The sequence below is a fragment of the Thalia democratica genome, chromosome 1 (assembly GCF_965202585.1).
Source record: "Thalia democratica chromosome 1, ktThaDemo2.hap1.1, whole genome shotgun sequence".
Taxonomy (NCBI): domain Eukaryota; kingdom Metazoa; phylum Chordata; class Thaliacea; order Salpida; family Salpidae; genus Thalia; species Thalia democratica.
In genome coordinates this window covers 99,127,974-99,140,142 of record NC_139165.1, presented here as the reverse complement: position 1 = coordinate 99,140,142, position 12,169 = coordinate 99,127,974, and the positions used below count along the sequence as shown (strand labels likewise).

The window sequence follows — 12,169 nt, the reverse complement described above, 5'->3', positions numbered from 1 at the left end:
AGTTTTGTCAGGTTAAGTGTATCTATACAACAAACTTGTTTGTCCTTTCTTATTTTTCTCAAGCAGTTCTGTTGTTCAACTCTTTTTTAGTTTTAAACAAGTTTTATTGCAATAAAATCGCTGTTTTTTTAATTAAAAAACTTATGTGAAATTACAATTATCTAATCTGAATGAATAATTTTCAATTAGAACATGTTAATCTAAACAAAAACTAAATAGGTATTTTGATAATTTAATTCAAGTAAAATTCAGTATGGATTTTAAGCGCGTATTGTTTATGCTCTTATCAGTGTTTGTGTTGAAACATGCGAATGCAGGAAATATATATGCAAGATCGAAAACGTTGTGGCCCAGCAATGAGGACAGAGATTTCTACGTTAAAGAGCATAATGAAATCAGGAGCATGGTTGGTTTGATGTTAGACTTTTGGTAAATGTAGAAAGAGTATGTAAGAAACAATACTGTAAGGTTTATATAAGAAGTACTAAGCATTTTTAAAATAAATATAATTGGCTGTGGACAAAACTCACTGTAGTTTATATAAAACTTATGAAAATTATCAGAATTTAAGCTGAAAGTTGTTTTATTTAGAGTTAAACGTTTCAGCAATCATAGATATAACTAAAATATAACACTAGCAAATAAAACAAAATGTATAAAACTTAACAGCTAACCAAATTTTATAATTATTTTTTTTTAACGTAAATCAATATAAACATCTACTCTAAAGCTACAAGTATATTTAAGGTGCAACCAAAAGCACTGAACATGGTTGACTTGAGATGGGACAGAAGATTAGAACACCTTGCAAGAAAGCACGCAAAACAGTGCAAGTGAGAAATTGATAATAATAATTTTTAATATTTAAAAAGCAAAACAGAGCAAGTTAGAACACGTTACAATATTATTCAAAATTAGTTTTAATGATAATAGTCAAAAATAATAAGAATGCACAATTTCATTTGATTACAGTTTAAGTTATAACACAAATCCTTGATCACATACTTACAAATAACCAGTATAATTGATAATAAATAATATGTTTAATACTGATTGATAATTTCAGGTGGCAACACAGTGAACCTGACTCTAGAACATCCAGGCAGTTCAAAAGAATCGGTGAGAATATAAACTATAAGTACGAAAAAAACTACAGGTAGGTTGAAATGTTAAACTTAATTGATTTTAATAAATAAATTTTTATTTTGTGTTTTAATACTTGCTTTAAATTAGATATCTTTTTTAGTTAAACTGATAAAAGTTTTATTGCTTTTGTTTAATTTTTCTATGGGGAAAATTAATAAGCCTTTTTTTCTGATACTTTGTGTTCAGTTTACAAAAATCTTTTGTAGTATGTATCAGGGGCTACTACATACTATGTATGACAAAAGTTTAACTCTTTTTGCTAAAACAATGACAAATTTATAACTGTTTTTTATTTAACAATGAAAAGAGTTTAAATTTACACGCGAAACAATTTAATTTACTTTGTTACAGTTTGCACTTCTCACAATTTACTTCAACAGCTAATTTAAAACTTTAAAGGCTAAATAAACGATAACGATTCATTGATTTAAGGATTTATTTAGGTTTGTTTTATCAAGTTGTTTAATAACTTTAAGCAACTTTCTGCAGACCCGACTTCAGGAGAGCAATTAAAGACTCTTTCTATAAGTTCAGTCATTAAATATTTTAATTAAACAATGACAACAGTTGAAATTTACACTGAAATTTATTTTATTTGTTCTTCAATAATCTTCTGCAGGCCAGATTTCAGGAGAGCAATAAAAGATTCTTTGTATCAATTCAGCCAATCATATGCTTACGATTATGTTCCTAATGCGTGCGATGAAGGCAAAAGTTGCGACAACTACCTTCAGGTCATCTGGGCCGAAACTGAAGCGGTAGGGTGCGCTGGTGAGTTGAAAAATAAAAACTAGTTTATTTTTTGATAAATTATATCCTTTAAAATTTTCAAAACTGAACAAAGTTATCTAACGCATGTGTTTTGAAAACTCGTAATATATGTTTAATATGTTACAGGCTTGTGTTATATTTTTATAAAGATTATTTATTCTTTTTTGTACAACTTTTCAGTGTCAAGTGTTTGGTACCAATGTATGCTTAAGGAAGATTGCTTCACAAAGTCTAAAAAAACTTATTTATTTCAAAAAAAATAACACATAAAGTAAAATGTACATATTTGATCTAAGCTAAATTAAAACTTAAATGAAACGGTGCTAACACTCAAATTACAATAACTTTTATTTCCAGTTCAACAATGCCCTTCGTTGGAAGGGGTGGAAGACCCTGGCGAACCGATGTACCTCACTGTGTGCAACTACGGAAAAGCGAGCAACTGGGAAGAAGGCAGCGAGGAGAAACCGTACGTTGCTGACCCGCACGGCTGGACCTGGTACAACTTGTTCAAAACTCTGAACAACGTCATACCTAAAAAAAATGATTAAGACATAATTTTCCAAGCATTCGTTTCGTTTAAATTTAAAAGAAATATATAAATTTAATTTTTTGTTTTTAAACTTTAGACAAAATTGTAATAATTTGAAATGATTTAAAAAAAACTTCAATGAATTTTCATTAAGATATTATTCCTAATTAAGAATTATTATAATTATTACTAATTTTTCTTCTTTGTTCTTTTTTCTCAAGGGACTTGAAAAAGTAAAAAAATAAATTCTACAATTAAAGTTCTATTGTTGAGTTTTTTTTAATTAAAACAGTTAAAGTATCGCTAAACTGAAAAAAAATTGTAAACTTTTGTTTTTTTTGAAGTTTCTGTAAGTTTTAAAAGAACTTAAGATGATTTCAAATGATTATTACTTAATAGTTATAGTATATTATAAACATAATTAATTTCATACTTATACATTCTCGTTGTAATTTGAGTGAAAAAGTATTTTAAAAATTAACTTCAACACAATGAAATGAATTTGATTAAACATTTTAAAGTTAAGTTTCTTGCTCTGGTTATTAAAGATATCTCATAAGTAACTTTAACTTCATTTTTTATTAATGCACGGCAAAATTTTGTTTTTCAAAGTCATTATACTTATAAAGTGAGCTAAATATGCTCTTACAACATGAACTATATCACCATACTACTTATGACTTAAGTATTTTATTTTAATACAATTTAGTTTTGTAAACATCGAAAGTTTACTTTTGTATCTATAGACGTTCTTCCTTTAAACTTAAAAGTTTATACAGATACTCACTTACTTTTTTTAGGTATGTGTCGATTAATTTTTGCATCAACTAAATTACTTTATATATTAGACACATCTATAAGATACGAAATGTAAGAAACAGCGCTTAAAGTTGAAAATAAAATTCATTTGTATCATTAATTTTTGAATTAACAAAAAAGTATGCTCTTAACTTCATAAATTATAGTGTAACAGTAACAATTTGAAATAAAATGTTTTCTAGCTTAAAAACAAACTAAAGTAGTTGTGCTCTACTTGTGTTTATAATAGTCTACCAAAACAAATTAATTTGTATAGTTTTTAACGATCAGAAAGAAAAAGTTTTAAGCTAATTCTTTTCCAAAAAATTGCTTGCAGGCCGAAGGTATTTAGGTTAATCGTAGTAATCAGTGTAAAAGTACTAATTTAATCTGAATAATACAATTACATATCATTATAAAACTAACATAGTAACATACTTACTGGTAACAAACATATCTAATGTAATTTTAAAGTCAAAAAACCTTTTTTTTTGTAGTTTTTATAAAGTTTACTTTTTGTTTGAAAATACGGCAGTTTGTCGACTCTGACTACGACAAAGTTCACATCTTATTTAGAAAACTTAATAAACTTAAATTTAGAATTTTTTTATTTTTTGGTGAACAGTATATTGCGGTCTTTAATTCGTACTTGTCAATTGTTCACTGATAATACTTAGTTTACAAAAGAAAAAATGTATAACTTAAAAAAAAAAATATTTTACTTCACCAGAGTTTGTAAAAACAAACTAAGTTCTTATTTAAAACTTCAGAGGTAATAAACTTGAAATAATTAAAATAATTTTTTAGAAGATGATACAATATGTTATTTCTTCATACCAAAGCTGAAATCTTATATATTTTTGCCTAATTATAAAAGTAAATAATACTAAGTACAAATTTATAAATATTAAAACAAATGTTTAAGATAAAATAATCATTATAAAGAAACTATTGAAGTAAAACTTATCACTTGTTTTGAATAAACAGAAATTAAAACATAAATAAGAATTATGCACCTACTTGTTGTACAACTATGTATATAATGACTGAATAAAATCTTAATAAATGAATTATTATATAACAGTCAATGTTTAAACATTAAAGTTATAAAACTTGTCTATAAAAAATTGTTAACAAAAACTAAATACAATGCTAAATAGTACAAGCTAATTACGATCATACTTAGATATATTTTTATAAAAGTGTTTATATTAACAAATAAACAAAAGCTACAACTACAATTTATAATTGTTAAATGAAGACAATGCTTACCAACATTATTATTTTATAAGATCAGCGTATTATGCATAATCTAATTCATTGGCCGAAACGTTTACAGCTATTTAACTGCTGTTTTGGAGCGCGGATTTGCACGGTTATGTTTCTTCTGCTTAGATACTTAAGTTGTCAAACCAGACAAAAAATAGGTAATCCTTTAAACAAATTTTGCTCTCTTTTCTAAAATCGCTGTAATAGCTATCTTTTGTTTAAATATCTATTTTTTTATGTTTTGTACAAGTTGTACAGTTAAAACAGTTGTACAAGGAAAATTTATTTAGAGATACTCTATATTTTAAAATCTAGCTGTCTTTTAAGTCGAAACCCGAACTGGTTTTCAAAGTTTTCATCATTCTATAAAATTTTCAATGAGTAAAACGGCTATTTTAATATATTATATAAACCTCATTAAAAAAAAAAAAACCTGACAGTCATTAAAGATTTCAATAAGTGATGAAAACTTTAAAAAATAGTTTTGGTATTGATTTTGTTAGATAAATTGTTTTTTACTCTAGAGTGTTTTTAGATTAAAACCTGAACAACTATCTTAAAATAGATAGAATTAAGTTTGAGATTTTGAAAAGTTTTAATTTATTTAAAAATAAAATAAGATGTTGAAGAGCACAATTGGATGCTTCAATAAACGTTTATAACTTAAAAATCAAAAGTAATTTTTCATTTCAGTAATAGGTAAACAAACATAGTGGTAGATGAAAAAAATCGTAAAAATCAAATCAGTAAAATTTCATTAAACATCAAACTATATATTGTGTTCATACAATTTAATAAGTTTATTTCCTAACTTTTATTGTAGTTCGATTTTAATGATATCTTATCAACTATGACATAACTTATTGTAATTATGCATTTAGATTAAAAATAGCTTCTTATTTTTAGTTTGTATAACGTTTTAACCTACTCATAAGTATTTATGTATTCATATTTAATAGTGTGTATTTTAAAAAGTATTTATTTAAAAAAATTTTATGTATCTGATTTAGGCTTAGAACTTGCAATATATTCTAAAATTAACTTAGTTTGATCCAATTTAAGTGACATCAAATAAAGGTCTTTAATAAACCCAACAAAAATGTTTGGTGTGACAAACGGACATGATTTTGGACACTTCTACTGGCTTTAGACGTATCTAAAGATTGCTCAGCCTGAAGAAAACCAGTCATGTTAATTATATAAGTATTCACTTAGTATATTTAAATGACTTGTAACAAACCTGAATACTTGCGTCGAATAGTTTTACAGTCTTTACCTTAGTGTACGATGATCGAACAGATCTTGACAAAAAACAGATTATGCTCAAGGTTAACAACGTGGTAGCCTGTGGAGTGAAAACAACTGGACCGCAAACGATTATAAAATTATAGTCTAATTTGGATTCAAAACGGTATAACTGCTGCCTGCTAAACCAAACTTAGAAACTTGAACTAGATATTTCTGGGTTTCAAATGAAGAGCTAAAAAAGAACAATAAACTTTATAACAGATTGCAAACAAAATACAATAAAAAGATATCTAATAGAATTAGCACTTTGTCGAAATGAATAGAATAGTTGAAATTTCGTGAGTTGTACAAAACTACATTGCATCGGCTCGTAAAGGACTAAATGTCACCTTATCTGGCTCGCAGGCTGAAAATGTTTGCCTATTTTATATAAATCATAGAACGCACATCAGTTTTACAATAAGTTTATTAACTAAAAAAATCTAAAAAGTCATTTACAGAAACTTTGCATTTCTATTTATGACTTAAATATAAAACTAATTATCCAATAAGCTTGTTTCTAAGGATCTAATCTGTATCCGGCCAGATACTGTTTGAAAAAAACATTAAGGATCCGACCGGATACTAATTTTATGGATGCGATTAAACCCTACTTCGAATTAATTTAATCAAGTTAATTTGAAATAGCTGTCAATAACTTGGTGGAAAAAAAGATACTTTTTTTATTATTGATATAAACAGCTCATTAATTATTTTTAAAAAGTGTTATTTTTGACTTTACCAGGAGTTCTTAAAGTAGGCTAAGTGGGGGGGCATAAGCTGCAATGGGGAGGGGGGAAGGGCAGTAAAGGGGCAAAATGAGGGCAATGAGGTCACAATTTGAAACTTACACTAGTTATTCTCGAGTTGATGATGAGGACTAAAAAAAAACTAGGTTTTTTTAATATGGTAGTTTTTAAACTTATATTAGATACTATGGAAAATTTTGGAAATATAAATGCCGTAAAAGGGAAGCCACAAGGCCTTAATTTGAAATTTCAAAAAAGTCTTAGGCGTTTTTATGGTAGTTTTTTGAGTATTTTTGTTTGAGATGGCCATAGCTTTTTTTATTACTTTCAAGGGGCCTTTTAAAATGTTTTTGGGATACCCTTGAAAAAACCATAGAGTATGACTGTCATTGATATGGTAAATTGACAAGGTAGATGTGTGAAACATCATATTTAAAATAAAACTTTTTGCTTAGCATAGTTTGACAAAAGAAAATTCAAACTGAGTTTAACTAAAGAAAATATTTTTGTGATTTATATTATTACACACAATTTGAAAGATAAATTCATCATGTTTTTAATGCTTAACTTTTACGCTTATTTGAAAAGAATATGATACATAGTTTTATACAGACTTTGTAATATTGATCTTAGCTGGCTGTTCACTTCACTCGCAGACTGTTTACACTCTACTGACTAACAAAACCGGTACAGATACAGATTAAAATAAAATTTTCTTGTATGATCATAAACGATAAGAATGCTCTGCAATATTTGTTAACCAATTAGCAGTTGTAGTTACAATTAATCTAGTTTTTCAGATTATACTAAGACGCAATTCAAGACAAATTTTCTTTAGTAGGATTATTAATAATTTAAAAAACTATCCATCAAAATAATTTATTGGAAAAATAATTTATTTGAAATAGTCTTTTTCTGTGAAAATATAAACAGCAATCCATGAAATCAAGAAATAATAATTAAAGATTTTTACCAAAGAAAAATTGAAAACACTTAAAAAAAAAACTTATAGTGTTTGTATAAGTATTGTAAAACTTCGAAGCTCAGTAATGAAACCTTCGAATTTTTCGTTAACAAAACAACTATATTGTAAAACTATCAATGTACAATAATGGTGGATGTGACTTTTGCATCGAGGGACATTTAAAAGGGAGTCATCTCTTTTGCACGAGCGTCACTTTTGCTCGGCATCTTTTTGTAAGTATTAATCCTGACCTTAAACTTTACCATAACTCTAACCCTAAACTGTAACAATGACCCTAAATCTAACCACGTGCAAAAGTGACACAGTGAAAAAATGACGCTTTTAGCAAAAGTAACTCTTCGCTCAAGTTTGACTCCGTGCAAAACTAACCCTTTTGCCAAATGACTTTTTGTGCAAAATAAAAAAACTCGAGCAAAAATAACACCATGCAAAATGGTCTTCGTGCAAAAAAGACTTTTTGCGCATAAAAAACCCATCCCAATGAGTAATTATATGCAAAATTTTAGAGGAAAAAAAATAGGTAAAAGCTCGAACTGCCGATTTAAGATGAAGAAGTAAGATGTTTCTTTGCTAAAAACTTAGTTTTTCAATCTACGGTCATTTATCAAAGAGGTTGGTCAGTTTTGCACCAGCCGCTAGTTTCGCACGGAGTCAATTTTTCACGAGTTGTCAATTTTGCACGAGTCGTCAATTCTGCACGAGTCGTCAATTCGCACGGTTGATTAGTTTAAAGCAAGGCTGAAAACGATGCTCCAATCGTCAACCGCTTCTCATCAAGCTGGCAGAAGGAACCGCTAACCGACCAAGAGTAATGGTTAGGGGGTAACAGTGATCGTAAACCACTGCTACAGTCGTTTCAAACTGCTATCCGAGCCGACAGAAGGAAGCGTTAATCAATTATCTAAAACTAAGTTTAATCCAGTATATAAATTATTCCGTGTAAAAATGACGCTTCGTGTAAAAATGACTGCTCATGCAAAATTGATCCTTCGTTCAAAACTGTCCTAGCGTGCATTTGACACCTACCCGTTATTAAGTATGGTCTTGCATCATAATGTAAAAACTTAAGCTGTTTGATTGCGATTGGTTTATCTTTGAAAATCAAGAGCAATAGCTTCAAAAACTTGCATCTAATTTTCAGATTATCTGAGTCAGCGAATTTCTTTATTTTGTTATAAATTTTTTAAATCTATGCCCCTTATGAATTACCAAAAAAAATCTTTATGTCAAAAGTCTGAAATAACATGAAATAAGTAAAGCTTTTTGATGCTGACTTGGCAAATATGCCAACTGTTTGCAGGTTTTTGAAGCTACCAATAAGGGTGCCTCTATTAAGTTTTACCAAACGTCGAATTTTTTATAATCACTCTATTGTTCACTTAAAATATTACTAAATTGAACAAAGCTTTAAAAAAACTAATACTATTTTTATAATGTCTATATAACTTTAACTATACATATAAATATTCGAATTCGGGTATAAAACAACAACAAAAAGTTTTTGATATAAAAACACCTCAAAACAATACAAAATTTTTAATTGCTTAAAAAATCTTCTTGTAGTTCTATAAAATGTAGTTAATTTTTTTAAGATTTTAAGTAGTTTTCTCGTCTTTGTAGCTCATCTTTGACCAAGCCATTCTGTACAAATCCGCTTCATACTGTTGATTTTTTTTAGTTTTAAGTACATAATAGCTAAATTTAAATATTATAAAATTCTAATATACCGACTAAATATCCTAAATGGAACTGCAGTTGTAAATACATATTATACGTTAAGGCTCGGTAAAACTAAGTATTGTTAAACAGTTTTTATTTTCTGATAAAACTTTTAATGTTTGTAAATCTTTGTAAAACATTAATAAAAAATAGCCTTTATATAGCAACCGTTATAATTAAACTATAGTTCAAACATTTGGAAAATTATAAATAATTGTAAAATTAAATGAGTAAACAGAAATCAACTTTGTAAATCTTCAGTTTTTGACTTTAATATCTTCATTAAAACTATTGTTTTACAACTACCTATTAACTGCTAAAATTTGTTTGCTCAATACAAGCAGTACATATAAACAATTTAGAAAACTTCATTAAGTTAAAAGACTCAAGTTTTTTTCAAAACAAATAGTTGGTTTACATACTTAAAGTTAACAGATTACTGAAAAAAGTTAAATGTTAAGTATCAAAGTTTAGAACGATACAAAAATAAGAAAGTTCAGTCAAATCTGATTAAAATACCATAGAATAAAAACTTATAAAATGAGCATTATTTAGGTCTATAAACATAGCTTCAAAAACTTTAAGTTAGGCTTTATTACAGTAAATATGTAATTAATATCTAATAATGTTTAAGGTCTTTTTAATAAACTTATCGTTAGCTCTAGGGTTCCTACTAGTAGAATTTTTTTGTAATAATTGATTATTTTTATACTCTATAGAACTATTTACTCAACACTATACAAAAAAAAAAAAGACAAAATATTAAAATAAATACCAATAAACACTTCACACAACCTTAAATATGTTTAATTAAAGTCAAAAAAAGAGACTTATGACCTAGAAAACGTAAAGATCTTTCGGATATCGAGTCATACTACATGGATACAGTTTAATGTCTTGTCCAGGGCAACCATTTGTAAAGTAAAATAAAGCCACCAATTAAAGATTATAAAGCAAAAAATATCAATTATAATATATGATAACATCAAACAAAAACTTTGTTTTACTTAGCTCATTATAAAAGCATATGGTGTACAAAGGATTATCAAAGGTTTTTTTGGAACAATTTCTATGTTTTTTTCCGGGTTTTTTAATAAACTTCATTTTTTTCAATTGTTATACAAAACAAATTTATTTTAAAAAACTTTCTTAAATAGTAAAACATCAATAGAAAGATACTGTAAAGCTACTTTAAATTTGTTTCGTAATAAAAACAATTTATGCTTTAGATGTTAGGTTTTTCAAAATTTAAATAACTTACACTTAAAAATACTTTATAATTAACGGTTTTCTATAACTTTTGTCAGAATTTCAAATTTTTCCTATGTTTAAAAAGAAATCTCAAATTCAAGGTTTTTCAAGTATTGTTTTACCTTTAGCGTCATATTCCAGACTTTTCCAGGAATTCCAGGTTTTTCTGAAACACTGTTAATTTGTATTAATACAAGTTGGACTAATGGGAAACACTAATAAATTAGTTACTACATGTGTTTACGGAAATTTGTATGGAATATTTTACTTTAAGAAAACCGTAATGTTTATTTGATTTAAAATTAAAAAAAAATAATACAATAGTATGTTACTAAAATTCAAACTATTTCATGATTTTTTGAAACATATTAAACTAAACATTTAACTCGCTAAATTTTTCATTACGCTACTGAATAAGTTTTGAAAATATATATTATAATTATTTCGGCTGTTTGTAATACTTACTTGCAAATGAGGGTCCTGATCTTCAATAACTAATGTTTGATGGTGACATTTGTACTTTTTTCTTTATCAGTCAATACTACATGCTTGGTGTTTTTCATGTGATGATAACCAATGAACCCTACCGCCCTTTTACCTGTGATACTATTTTAATAAGTTTGATATTTTACTTAAAGTTAAGAAATAATAGAAATTTAAAGGAAACGAAACTTACAAACTAAAAATATAAGCATAAAAAATGAACAGATTAATAGCTAGTAAAGGGATTTAAAGACACTAGTTATATGGTTTATATTACAACAAATACATAACTTTTTTACGTTTATTAATTTAGAAATAAGATTATACATTAAACTTATCAACATATAAGAAAATTAATATAAACTAACCAGTGCTATTACTCACTCACATAACAGAATTAAACAAAATGTTTCTCTTTCAGTTATGAGTGAGATCCTATACAACTTTTGACGTCTACTTCAGTCTAAAAATTGCGTATCTGTGAATAGTTTTTCAGTTGTTGTAACACTGTATCAGAACTGAGCAAAAAAAGTTATAAAAGCAGTGATGAAGAAAACCATAGTTGTTTTTTAACTTTTAGAATTACTTTGAACTTGTATTTGAGGATTTTTAAATAAAGTTTATTTATAAAAACATTAGTCGAAAGCAAATTTAGTTCGCATAAATTACAATTCAACTAATTAAAATAAAATACATTTATTTTTGTGAATAAAACTTGAAGAGCTTATAAACATAAAGTCCTGATGAAAAAAGATTTTTTTACATTTTTTAATCAAGAAAAATAGTGTCTACAGCTAATTAGAATAAAAACTACTATTTTAACTCTAATACTGTTGTATGAATTCCAAAAACAAACTTATAAACATCACCTTGGATCAGATGGAACATGAGACAATGTAGCAACATCGAAGTGCTGGCTGTTGTACTGGCAGTAACTGGCTTTTGTACAAACCAACAATGGAAGATGCAACCACGCAATCTTTACATATGTAAGCATACACCCCTCCCACTGGCTAGAATAATGTTTGTAATTTTTTATAAGGTGTGTGAAAAATGTACATAAAAATAAAATGTATAGTCCATAATGTACACATGATTTAAATTTTTAGTAAAACTGTTGTAAACTGTTTTTATTAACTTAAATAAAAAATCTAGCTATAAGGTGTCGTTTGAAAATAA

At 27.0% G+C, this 12,169-nt stretch overlaps 1 protein-coding gene across 1 annotated transcript; it reads left to right on the top strand.

Moving 5' to 3' along the window:
• The first annotated feature begins 253 nt into the window (after positions 1 to 253).
• Positions 254 to 2,468, top strand: LOC145841866 (cysteine-rich secretory protein LCCL domain-containing 2-like). The gene is made up of 5 exons (XM_082949157.1): positions 254 to 406; positions 748 to 833; positions 1,067 to 1,156; positions 1,766 to 1,917; positions 2,275 to 2,468. The coding sequence occupies exons 1-5, from the start codon at positions 254 to 256 to the stop codon at positions 2,466 to 2,468; spliced, it is 675 nt and encodes a 224-aa protein (XP_082805283.1).
• Positions 2,469 to 12,169: the final 9,701 nt, after the last annotated feature.

What these genes read in the sequence shown, in the direction of transcription:
- LOC145841866 (XM_082949157.1), top strand. Translation starts at nt 254, where the DNA reads ATGGATTTTAAGCGCGTATTGTTTATGCTCTTATCAGTGTTTGTGTTG. An exon ending in ATAATGAAATCAGGAGCATG is followed by an intron (nt 407 to 747) that starts GTTGGTTTGATG and finishes AGTATATTTAAG; the next exon opens with GTGCAACCAAAAGCACTGAA. An exon ending in TGAAGCGGTAGGGTGCGCTG is followed by an intron (nt 1,918 to 2,274) that starts GTGAGTTGAAAA and finishes TTTTATTTCCAG; the next exon opens with TTCAACAATGCCCTTCGTTG.